Here is a 13,160-nt window from a genome sequence, read left to right as displayed (position 1 = left end):
CTGGAAATATCTGAAATTCTTTCACCCTATCTTTTCCTCTGGGACTCTCTCCCCTCCCCCAAAAGTATTGATATTAATGTCTGGGGGAGGGGGACACATCCAACCAAAACGTGAGATAGAAAGAGGCCCCTCTAAACGGTATACTATGGGAGAAGTAGAAAAACAAAGAGGAAAAAAAAAAAGAAAATGATAATTGTTTTCTCTAAGGCTATTATCTAATGCGAAGGCAAATAGTCAGTCTGGAAATCAGCTAACAGAAGGGGATTAGAGAGGAGATCTGAGAGTGGCTTGATTTCTAGCAGAGCTGTCTCTCCAGCCAGTGATGAGACGCAGGCAGGGCAGCCAGGAGCGCTCCAGATGGCCGGGGAAAGTGGTCGTCTTGGGTTACTGCAGGGCACTCGGGCCGCCGGAGAGCAGGCGGCCCGGGAAGGCATCATTAGGGAGCCAGCCTCACGTCCAGCCTGCACAGGAGAGGGCGAGGCTGGGAGGGAGGCCGCCCGCCCGCGCGCCCTAGCGAGCCGGGCCTGCCCATTGTTAACATATACTTGACCTCCGTGACCCCTGCACGACACAGATGTCTCCCACCTCCACTTCCCCCCCCACCCCGCCGCGGGCCCTCCCCCCTGCACCTGGTAGCGGCCGCGCCGCCGCCTCCCTCCCGAGCGGCCGCGGCGCCCGGGGCGCGGGCGCGCGCCGGGGCCGGCCTGGTGCGGGCGCTCTCTGCGCACAGCGCGCGGCGCTCCTGCTCCCCGGCGGACGCCCGGCCGCCCTGCAGATAAATGCGTCGCCTTCCTCGAGAGTGAGCGAGGGCGGGCGAGGCAGACGCAGACGCCGCCTGTGACAGTGGCAATTCCCTGCGCCCCACATCACATTTGTCTGCCACAGCAGCAACAACAGAAAAGCGGAGGGAGGGAGGGAGGCGGGAGGAGGGGAGCGGAGCTCCGCAAGTCTTGGGTTCTGCGTGGAGGCTGCGTTTGGCTGGCGTCCCCGACCCCGGGCTTTTTGCACCGCAGCTCACAGTGCGCAGCGCCGGACGGCCGCAGGCGCTCCGCCGGCGACTCCGCGGCCTCGAGGCGAGCGCGCGTGGGCGAGTGGCCGCGGACACTCTGGCCTCGCTGGGGAAGGAGCGCCGCGCCCTCGCCCCCTCGCCCCGCGGGCCGGCCGAGACGACGGGAAGTTTTATTTGCAGCTCGGAGCCCGTGGCGGATGGTGGGACTCTCCAGCCCAGTGCAGTGTAAGTGCCCGCGGGAGGGCTGGGCCGGCGGGCGGGCGGCGGGGACGGGCCCCCGGCTATTACGGTTAATTATTATTCTGATGACCGTCATCTTCATTTGGATTATTCGGCCGAGAGGCTGCAGGCTGTGCTTGTCGCTCAGCTAGGGTAGGACTACACACGGGCCGAGGGGAACATCGTGGGTGATTCCAGTAGGAGATGACACTGAACTTCACGGGTCAGCTAAGGATGCAATTTTCGCTCTTTGATTCCCCGCGCAGTTTTTTTTACAAATATTTTTTTCTTTCCCCTCCATCATAGCGGCATGTAAGCAGGAAGATGTTGCGTAGCTCCCACCCCTCACCCCCGGACAGAACAACTGGTCAAGGTGCCCACGGTGCGTTTGGCAGGTGGCCCTGAACCAGCGTCGTGGGGGGTTTTAACTAGAAGGGAGAGGCATGTTTCGATGGTGGAAAACTTAGCTGTAAGAGCAGGAGAGGCAGAGTGTTAACTTTGAGACCCGGCTGCGACTGTGGTCCGGGTGTTTTTAGCGGCATCTGGGCGCCCTGCGCCCGCCTGAGAACTTTCCCTGTTACTACTGGGCGTTTGGGGTGCTCGAGCCGGAAGCCCCCGGGTAGGGGGCGGGCGGAGTCTCCCGACCGGGCATCTCTCACCCCGGACGGGTCCGGGACTCCATCGCCGGCGATCGCTGAGCAGCGTCGCACCTGCCTTGACCTCCGCTCGGGGCCCTCGCCACTCGCCCTTTGGGGGGGCTCCCCTCGCATCCCCGACTCGGCCTCGCGGCTCCCGAGCGGGGCGCGGAGCTTTGTGCCGGGCGGCTGCTGCCCAGCGGAGCGCAGACGGGGAGCCGCGTCCGCGAATTCCTTTCGTTTTCCAGAAGCCGGTCTGGTGAGGCGCCCGGGCCCCGCCGCCAACCGCTCTCCGCGAACCTTAAAGGACTGGGTTGGTTGGCGCGCCCAGACCCCTCTCCCGGGGCGGACTTTGCGCTGGCCAGGACGCCTTAAGCAGAGACGGTTGCGTCGGCCCAAAGCGCTTAAGTCCATTTTTTGAACCCCCCCCCCCTTTTTTTTCCTTTCCTTTCTTTCTTTTCTTTTCTTCTTCCTTTTTTTTTTTTTTTTTTTTTTTTCTTGGTAAGGGCGGTCAACCCTTGGAAAAGTTTGAGTACTGGGATGCCGGGAAGTAGGATGTGAACCAAGACTGTTACTAAAAATAGTATCCACCCCCTCCGCCCCAGGCCTTTCAGCTTGCAGGGTTTGCCTGGGGAGCCTCGCAGCCCTCGATCTCCTTATTCCTTGCTGAGCAGAGGGGAGAAGTCTTTAGAACGTAGCCTTTTTTTTTTTTTTTTTTTTTTAAAGATTGGGCACCTCAAATCCCAGCTTGCCCCAGCCTGGCTGCTGCTCCCTGAGGGAACCTGCAGAATGTCGCTTTAAGGAATAGCTAGTATTCCTTGTGGAGAGGGTCCTGCACGACCAGTCACTGAGGCCAGGGCGAGGGAGTGAGGACCAGGAGAGCTGGAGAGGCCACTTCAGACCAACTTCATGTGCTTAATGTAACTCTGAGCCCCCTTGAATTTTTAACTTCGCTTCCCTTAATTAATCTGCCCAGGGCCTGTGTATAAATGGCTGTCCACAGCTGCTGCAAATTGATTTATCCCCTGATAAAGGTCGGGTTGCTGACCAAAGCATTTTCTTTCTACCTTCTGTGTGAACTGAAATCTGTTTTACAGGTTTTTGTTTTTTGTTTTCTTTTCCCCTCTCCTAGTCTCCTTTTAAACATCTGTATGCTTTTTAAGTGCACTCAGTGGCTTTTATTATCTTCCCCCTCCCTTTGCATAAAACAGGAGTGGAACTGGTTCTGTGCCCAGTGAGCCCACACTCACTAGAATACAAATTGACCAGCTTCTCTGTGATAAACGGTTTGTTAGTGTTGGGGGCCTCCTTTTAGTTTATCGCTGTGTTTTGCCTTGACCATGTGAGTATTCTGCTGTGCCCAGTTTCTCCTGTCACACAGTTCCTTAGAAAAGGTCAACAAACACCATTGTTTCTTAAACCATCATAGCCCCAACCTGGGCGTTTATGTCAGCTGTGATGTGGACAAACAGAAGCAAATTCATACTTCTGTGGATTTTCCCCCTGATTTCTCCTGAAAGTCTAATTTGGTATTAACATTACGGGGGCTTTCAAATAGCATAGATAGGGCTGTCTGGTTTCCTTTCCTTTTTTTTTAGTGGTTGTTATTTTTTAAGGGAGGTCTGATCATCTCACCCAGGATTCATCAGGGAATCTTAGTTTGACCCAGGCTTTTCTTACAGCCAGGATGGATGCTGAGGAACTTGAAGACTATCATTGATTTACTTGTACTGTATTTAACATTTGGTATTTCTTTGGTTTATTCTTTCAAAAGAGAAAATTCCAACCCAGTAACCCAGGAATCAGGCTCATTCTGGGTGCATGTTAAAAACCGACTTTACCTAAGATTTATGCTAAGAGAAGAACTTTATATTAAAAGCCTTTGTGTAAGCATTAATAATTTTGTTGTAAACCATTTAGACAGCACTTTATGTGGAAAGCTAAATATTGAGTGGGAGCATTTGAGTGTGTATTTCTCCACACCTAGTCCAGTTCACATCTAATAAAAGCAATGGGGAAAATGGTCTATTTTTTCCTTAATGTTTGGACAACTCAAAGCAGCCCAGAAGTCTTTGAAATGATATTTTCCTTTGTCAGCGTGGTCTCTGTGACCCACTAACACTTGCTATTAATTTGATTTTTCAAAAACGATTCTTAAAGGACCTTCCTAACAAGAGGCATTATACTTGCAATACAATGCAAACTGCACTATTCAATTGGAAGTTGCTGGAGAGAGTAGGGCAGTGTGTGGTTGCAGCCACAGCACTGCAGCTTTTTAATATTTTCACAATTTGTCCTTCCTGAAGAAAAGTGAAATCTTGCTCTTAATGCCAGCATTGGATGATGAGCTCTCCCATCGAGGGTGTTAGTCTTCATGTTTGCAGAGAAAAGAGCCCTTCAAAATTGCAAAGAAATACACAAACGTAAGATGCCATTATCATTTATTTTATCGGAAAATAGAAGCTTAGCCAAAAAAAAGACTCACTTTTTTTTTTTTTTTTTAAAACATTGAAAAGGGATCACGAGAAAGAAATGCTTCCAATAGGAATGCTGGCCAGTGGTTGTCAGTTTAGGACATTCTTCACTGTCAAATCCTGTTTCTCACTTCTTTGATATGAACATCAGCTGACAGGCACTGAATACGGAGCCTTCTTCATTGAGGTTTTATGCAGGCAACATAGCTCTTCATAGCAAAGCAGTCTGAAAAATTGGCACCTGCAGGATTTGCATGTGAAAAAAACCCCGAGTCAGTTGCATTTTACTGGAGTCTATTACTGTAAGTTATGTAAGTTCAGTGAGAAAAGCTATTTATTGCTGTTTGGGTGTTTAAAAGTTCTTTTGTTTTATGGACACCTTATTCCTCATATAGTGATCCACAGGCTTTATTGATAGCAGAAGCAGGGAGACGTGATCTCTGGCTTCATACAAGTGATTTATTATGGAACAGAGTAATTTTTAACCATGTGCTTACAGAGTGCACTTATAGTCATAGTTAATTTTTTACACGTGGCTTAAAAATGATGAACTTAATACAACTTTCAGAGTCATCGATCAGAAGTTAAATACATAAAATTAAATGAACATAAATATCCTTTGAAAGCAACCCAGGATTTTAAGTTACGTTCTTTACTAGCAAGTTAAAATCTGTAAGAAAAAAATTAAACCTGTCATACGTCTAAACTTGAGGAAAAATGTGTCCCCCCCCACCCCGCACTTGTTAAATTGTCACTTAAGTGACTTTTAAAAATATCATATTTGACCCTATTTATGCAAAATAATGAACAACGTTAAATCCACTGAAACACCTTTGTGAACCTGGTATTATCCATCACTGGGAATATTTTATCCAGAATAAGTTATTATTACCCAAAGAGACACCTTCCAACTTCACTTTTTTACAGCCATTAATATAAGAGTTCCTAAATAATGTTTAAAGAACAGTGAACATTTTATTAAAGCAAACATTAGTTCAGTTTAATGGAGGTAATTGTAAGTGATAAGACAGAGCAGGTTATCTCTGTGTTGTTTAAACAGAAGGAGCTACTTTGCACCATTTCCAGTGGCCATCTGTAGAAGAGAAGGGTTTGCACCTGTCTGTCCACACTAATTATAGATTAGGGCCAAAGAAATGAAATTCGAGGAGGTTTTCAGCTAATGAAATCCATACTGATTTTATTGTAAATGCGTTTTATGTAAAGAGGGTGATGGTTGAGTTATGAGTGAATAAATCGGTATGTAGCTGCTAGGCACTTGGTTTTGAAGCACAATTCTGCTGCATTAACCTTTGATATTCAAAAAAAATAAAAATAAAAAGGACAAACAACTTAGGCATGGATGCTAGCCTTTGTTTGCCATCCCCAGCTACAATTTAGTGAGTAGCAGTAAGGTTCAGTGTACAATTTAAAAATGTGCTGTAAAGCAGCTTAAATGTTAAGAATATTCTAATGTGTTGAAATGCAGATGAAGAAGGGAGGTTTTGTTTTAACTTAGGTGCGTAAGACATTAGAACATTAGAAAGCTTTTTTTCTTTTATCTGCATTTCTGTTTCACATCCATGAGAAATTAAAGCAAAACGAGTGAGGAATGCGTTCTGCAATGAAAGGTCACATGAATGTCTACCACATCTGTTTATAGTAATTATGAACATAATTAACATAAGAATTACAAATGAAATAATGACAAGCTGAGCAATGAGATATTATGCCATAATGGTCATATGTTGGAATTCTCACATTATAGCACACTAGAATTCACATACTCAAAGAAAGAAAGAAAATGCTAGATTTTTATCTGAATTAATGCTCCCAAACTTATCTGCCTGGGGCAGATGGACTTCTTGCTCTTATAGGAAGGTAACCTATTATTAAGAAAAGAACTAGTTGAAATTAAGATTTCTGGTCTCCAGCTTGGACTTTAAGACAGCTGTGATTATAGAAACCACTTTCTGTAGTACGCTGATTCTGTGATTATGCTTCTTGATTATTATATGGCATTCTTCTTTTTTTTTTTTTTTTTTTAATTGAACGCTTTGCAGCAAAGTATTTGCTTTGGAAGAGAGTCATGGATTCTTCCCATTTGAGAATTGGTTGATCTTTTCTAGAACTGTGAGCCAAAAGTCAATGAACAAACAAGGGGGTACTAGGAGTGCTGTGCATGTACAGAATAAGAACATTGGCAGATTAGGTTTTGCACAGTTTTCTTCCTGCCTTTAGTGTTTGGATGCTTAAAAAAAAAAAAAATGTAAGCCTTTTCTGGGTTTGAAACTAGGAGTGCATTGTTTTGTTTTTCTAAATAGCATTTTGTCCCCCCAAGAGCTTGTAAAAATGTAGTGGGCATTTGTAAGTTGTATTTGTCTTCTTCCTAGAGTTGTGTTGGTTTTGCGGGTATTTGCATGTCGGCTGTGTCCAAATTGATCTAACTAAAATGTTATAAAGAGGAAGGTATGTGTGATTGCGTCTGGTTATTCTGAATGCAGTTTTCTGTAACAGCTAGAGAAAAGGTGAAAGGTGAGCTTTTATGAGAACTCAAATGATACTCCAGAAATCTGTTATTCAACTTAAAACATGTCAGAATGACCGATTTTCACCCATTTAAAGTTCACTTGATTTTGTAAGGTGCCCTGCCAAATGGCTTACTTCCTACACTTGCACCCCTCTCTAACTACTGAACCTGGCCACTTTTTGAAGATTTATGGAGAAATATTACCTTGTTCTCGTCTCAGTGATAACCACGAGGTTTTCCACATTATTGGATTACTGGAGGATTGTGGCAGACCCCTTTTTATCTGACATTCATTGCATGACAAGATTTTTCACACGTGCCCTTCCCCCCACCTATGTCCAGCTTATTTTCACTTTGCCTTACCTGTCAAATTTTTTCTTAATTCTTTTCTTGGGGTGGGCGCATGGGGTTGGGTGGGGGTGGGGGTGGGGGTGGGGGGTGGGGTCTACCACACATGAAACTGGTTTTTGGCAAAGTGTTCTGCAGGGGAGTGGTGATGAAACAATGCCTCTTCTCAAATTTGTCTCTAAGAGACTGTCTTCCTTTTCTGTGTTTTTCTCTACTAAGTAGCCTTATGCTTCCCTCCCTGCTACCGTTTTGTCCCTTTCTATCAAGATCCGTATATAAGCTATGTTATAACCCGGGAGTTTCACTGCGGCTGGGGTTACGGTGTATGTCATGCACAATTATGCAGTTTATTGGCTCCTTCATTCTGAACTTGCTCTCTTCATACTGCAGTGAGAGCTTCTTAACCAAGCTTCAGTGCCTTGAAATACAACACAACCAAATACGCCCCCTTCCCCCAATAAAATAACCTTCTTTGCTGCATTATCTGCACTCCATTAAGGATCTGATCAGATGTTCAGATTGTCTGATGGGTGCATTTAAAAGTGAAAAGGGGCTCCCATGGGACTACTCAGGTGTATCTCCCTCCTGACCCTGCTGGGGTGGAGGGTGAACTCTGGTCTGACGGAGGAACATTAGCTCTTGCTTGTTCTCTGATTGATTCTCGGGCTCTGGGTGGGTGAAGAGCTGTGAAGCAGCTCAGGCTGAGATTGATTGCCTCAATTTCAAATTCCCACCTCCAAAATAGACTCTCAGATGTATACATAGGGAACCCCCTCCCCCAACACAATTTCTGGAGGTGGAGCAGGTGTCTAAGTCACCTGTAGCTACCAATCACAAGTGGTCCTTCTTATCACAGGGATGCTGGCTGCACAAGTCTTCTGCTGGGACACTTTCAAGCCCAGGGAAAGACATTTCAGATCTGTGTCCATCTCCATTGGCATGGGTAGGGGAGGGCTGGAATTTAGGAGTGCTGGGGCCCGCAAAGAAAGGGACAAGAACTTCCACTTGAGGTTGGTCTGGAAGACTGCAGTAACTGCTGTGAGGGCTCAAATAGGTTTGTTTTGCAAATTGTGGCAATTCGAATGGAGGTGAGGTGGTGAATGTCTCATTGTTATGCTCTGCCGAAAAGGGGACTCTTGATCCCTTCTGACCTTGACAGAACCTCCAGAACGGTCACAGTCTGGCCCTGGAACCTGGGCGATGCAGTTTGCTAGTCTGCGTTCCTCCCTTTTTCTGGGAGGAGGGGGCAGTTTTGGGGATTGTAGGCAACCCCCAGCGCTGGCTGTCACCCTCAGCCAGCGTTGGGGTACCTTGTGCCCACTGGCCACCCCCCCCCCCATCCTGGGGCCTGAGCCCCCACCCCCTCCATCCCTTTTGGTTTCTTCCCTCCAGCCTGTGTCTCTCCCCTCTCCCTCGCTCCCTCTCTCTCCCACTTTTCCTCCCTCTCCCGCTCCGTCTCACACGCACCCTCTGTTTATTTTCCTGCTTCCATCTGGGCCCTGCTGATATTGTAATCACCCTGATGCACGTTGGCTTCTCTCCTCTCCCTCCTGCGCTCACACACTCACTCACACACAATGTGCCATCCTGACAAGCCTTTTACTTCTGATAAGCTCCGATGTGTGTTTAATGAATACAAAGCCGCGGTCTGGGTGCCGCCTCGGCTGCGGCCGCCTCTCCTGCGCTCCTTTGCCAGAAGGTAATCTCCGTGAACGGGGAGGGGAGGCGAGCCGGGAGGAAGGAGGGGTGGGAAGGGGGGGGGTGGGGGGAGCGGGGAAGCTGCTTTTCTCTTTCCCTCTCTCCCTTTCCAAATGATTCAGAAGTCGATAAGACCAGGAGAAGTGAAGATGTAACATGTTATCTGTCGCTCCTCTTAGCTGGCGGAGAGAATTTACATTTAAAGATTAGCAGAGGGAGAAAGAGAAATCTGCCTTTTGTTGTGTGGGGTTGAGGAGGAGGCATCAGTCCTGGCCTGGACGCTATCTCCCATCACCTCTGCTATCCAGACAGGACTCACCGAGGTGAGATTACCGGAGGGCCTTATCTTTAATTGGGTTTAGTTTTGCCAGTCTGAATAGGTTTAAAGAGACTCGATAAAGGGGGAACAATAGATTATTTATTGACTGAATGCTGAAGCCTTTAGATGAAGAGGGGAGAGAAAAAAGCTGCTTAACAACTTGATTAGTTTATTTTAATTTTTATTTTAAGGTGAGCCTGTCTCTCTTGTGGTGCAGGGAAGGGCCGTGGAACTTAGGCGAAACTGAATGACTTAAACGTCTTATTCTCTCTTCATCCCCCACCCCTCCCCGCTGTCACTGCCATCTCCCTTATTTTAACTGGAGTTTCATGTACCCCCTCGGTTTAGGATTGATAAACTGAGCAAAAAGGGTAGTGGCATTTGGAATTGATCCTTCGTGTTTGGTTTTGTGTGACTTGTTTTGAATGGGTGTTGGATTGATGTTAACGGTGGTGCCTACTCGAATGAGTGAGCAAAGGGAATGAAGGCTACTTTTAATATGCAATTGGTTGATTTTATGGTGTGGTTTCAACATGGTTTGGAGGAAAAAAAACATCATTCTGACTCTGTTAGGTAGATTTGTATTTTGGATTTGAAACACGGAGTTTTTTCCTTGGAGTGGGTTTAAAAAAAGAAGAGTGAAAAAATGTTTTATTGACTCAAGAGTGTCTTTCAAAAAATTATGGTATCAACTTTGTAATGTTCTTAAAATGGACAAGAGTGAAGAAATTATCGTTTGCCTCCTACACATCATCAACATAGGTGTTTTCATAGGTAAATATGATCCAGTAACTAAAAGCCTAATTAAAATTTGTTTAAAGCCAGGGGGGGCATGTTTCCTTGTTGAAGGCGGCAGATCGATTGGGTAAGACAATAGAGACCCATTATTTCACTTCCATTGACTGAGCATATTGACATTTCAGGTTTGCTGTTGCCTCAGTGAGCATGATGAAACACTGAAATTCACAGACCAACTGGCCAGAGTGGCACATACATTACCGTATGTCATTTCTGCCTTCGGGTTACCTTATCACCCAGGCAGAATGGGAATGGACAACCCGGAATCCTTCAGAAGGGGTAGAGCTCTTTTGGCTAAGAAACCGACAGGTAGCATGTCTCACGAGCACCTTTAATTTTACCCAGAATGGGGTGTCACAGAGAAACATGTGGAACACTTTTGTTTAAAAATCTGAGCTGCAGCCCAGCTATTAATCTTGCACATAGTACATATAAGGATACCCATTTTCAAGATTGATCTTTACCTGGTCTCAGATAACTCCAGGGAGCAGTTGGTCACATCACGTAGGTGTTTACCAGCTTGTGCTTGGGTATTAACTGTGCTGCCCCAGTCCGGGGCACTCAGACATTAGAGCACCTGCTAAATCTGTATCTATAAAAGAATATGTAAGACCCCTTCCAAAATAGGGCCTGACTTCGACTTTTTTGTTTCCTCTTTTCTTTTGGTGGGTACAAAAGCGAAAATTGGATATATATGTATTTTATGCCCATATACATGGTGTAGACCGTAATCAGTAAAAACAAATATGTGTATATTCCAAGCAGAGGCAGAGAAAATAGTAAGTATTTTCGTTATCTTCTTAGTATAATCTGTCCTTTTATACACTTCACATAGTCTTTGCATAACACAACTAAGTATTAGGCAAAACTGAGTCAAAGAAATTTGAGTCATACAGAAGTGAATATGGGGAAAAAAGCAGAAGGGACTTAACGTATTTTTTAAAAAGTTCAATGAAAATATAAAACTATCGTGAATATGCTTTATACACAGCAATTGTTGCCATCAAGTAGGTGACTGATGCCCTTTGCAGTGTTTAGAACAAAACTAGTCCTTTATACCATTTTCATGAAAATGTTAGGTTTCTATTTGATCAGCAGGTGCTGTTGAGATGAAAGCCATGTGTAAATTTTCAGAAGGCCAAAAGTGTCAATTCAGAAAAGGAAAGTGATAAGAGAAAATGCAATCAGTTTTCCTGTTTTCAATTTGTGCAGGATTTGAAGAGCTGTTTTGTTAAACCGCTGCATCTGCTCCAATATGAATATTGAGCCACTTCCACTAAAAATAACAGCCTATAATTTGGAAGCTACTGCAGTCTTTTGTTAGTGTGAGTGGGTTATTTAAAAACAAAAAAACAAAAAAAAATTAAAAAAAAAAGACAATTTTCTATTCTGACAATCTCTTGCCTCATGTGCATTTTCATTTGTTGGCACTTTTAGCCTCAGCAGATAAATGGTATTATGCAATTAGGACCTTATCTTGTTTGACTGTGAAAGAGGTTTCCATAGGTGAAAATCCTGGTAATATAAAAAGGGTTCACACAAAACAAAATTTGTTTTTAAATAATCTGCTTAAATATAGTTATTTAAGTTGAGATATCTGTTCCTTACATTCTCCAGTACTACAATTTTTAACTTGCTGCTGACTGTTATAACAAAGTTAACACTATTCCGTTGCATACTGAGCATTCTGTGATTTATTTCACCTTTAATATACCTGCAAATGTAAGTTTAAACTAATCAGGGATATTTCACCTAACAGGGCTTTCAGAATCATTTTTTTCATGCTTAAATAAAATGATTAAATTATGCTTGAGTGCCTGCATACAAAAGCTTTAGCTTCTATAGTACTGCTAATCAAATAAGTTTTATGGACGGGGAAAGCACCACATTAGAGAAAAATTGGATGCATTCTACCAGTGACATTTCTAGGAGAGACAAGTTCTTTTTAAATCATCTAATATTAATTAAGAAAACTCTCACACATCTTAAATAATCATAATAAAAATAATACTTCATCCCTTTAATAAGAAAACGAATGGCATTGCTCTCCATGTAAAACTGGGCATAGAGAATTAAGGTAGGAGGGAGACTGATGACATTTGGATCGGGTTCAGTATTGACTCTGTCCACAACTGCTCTTGGCTTGACTTGAGGCTAGAGAAATTGGTCCAGGTGGAGACGTGATCACTCCATAGGATCAGTTAGAGCTATGGCTTGACACTTGAATGGCCAGGCACACTCTTCACAGTTAAGCTCAGAGTATCTCCAGAATGGATTAAGGGGAAGACGGACATGGGGACACAGTAGTAGGATGGATATTAACAAAGGCGGCGTTTCTTCTGCAATGCCTACTCCAAAGAAGAGGTAGGAGAGGTGTTGAGTGTGTGTACCTGTGATCACATGTATGTAACCAGCCAAAGAATAATGCTTTTAAGAAATGTCATTTCCAGTTGGATGCCAAAGTGTGGCAAATCTTTCAGAGACCTGGGCAGCATGGGGGTGTATTCCCTGGTACAGCACCAAGTTCTTTGCCCCTCTCAAGAAATGGTATTGAATCACATATCAGTATAAGAAAGAAACGTGTCTGCGTTAGGGATGTGATCTTGTAACGAGTTGTTTTGTGCTGAAGCCACCTTCCGCGTTGAAGCCTCTGTACCTTGTAAGGCGTCAACAGGGGGAAGCTTCTTGTGACTCTTCAGAATGGTCATGCTTTATAAAGTGGCTCTTACATCGGAGCCACTGATAAAGCAATGCGCCACGGTTGAGGTTGAAGGCATGAGACCCTCCTGTTTGCCAGAGTTGAAAACGGTCAGTGCTGCTGAGAACCACTAGCAATTTCACTGACTGTGAGGGATCTACTTACAAACAAAACAAAACAAAACAAAACAAAACAAAAACTGCTTTGATAGCTCTAATTGAGATTACCTTATAATACAATTCCTGAGGGAATAAAGCAGGCATTTGTTTTGGAGATTTCACATTGGTCAAGCTCTCTAAAGCAAATCACCAGTTGAGTGAATAGGGCCTTTCGAATATAGATCTTGTCGGATGAGGACACAGATGTAGAAATTTCCCATTTGTCCCACAGTCGCAGTAGCTCTAAGTACCTTAGGGAATGTGATTGACTAGATTC

General features: G+C 44.7%; 1 protein-coding gene across 3 annotated transcripts in view; it reads left to right on the top strand.

Moving 5' to 3' along the window:
- Positions 1-665: 665 nt before the first annotated feature.
- RUNX1T1 (RUNX1 partner transcriptional co-repressor 1) overlaps positions 666-13,160 on the top strand; it is a 143,612-nt gene continuing 131,117 nt past the window's right edge. The window contains exon 1 of one of the 3 annotated variants that reach the window (XM_043601356.1): positions 666-1,234. In XM_043601356.1, the coding sequence (XP_043457291.1) occupies positions 1,207-1,234 (28 nt within the window). In that variant the 5' untranslated portion in view covers positions 666-1,206. Of the gene's footprint in view, positions 1,235-9,028; positions 9,234-13,160 lie in introns of those variants that run through there. The other 2 variants (XM_043601355.1, XM_043601358.1) reach the window with 2 other exon arrangements.

Source organism: Prionailurus bengalensis, chromosome F2, assembly GCF_016509475.1.
Source record: "Prionailurus bengalensis isolate Pbe53 chromosome F2, Fcat_Pben_1.1_paternal_pri, whole genome shotgun sequence".
NCBI classification, from domain to species: Eukaryota; Metazoa; Chordata; class Mammalia; order Carnivora; family Felidae; genus Prionailurus; species Prionailurus bengalensis.
This window is presented reverse-complemented; position numbering and strand designations above follow the sequence as displayed.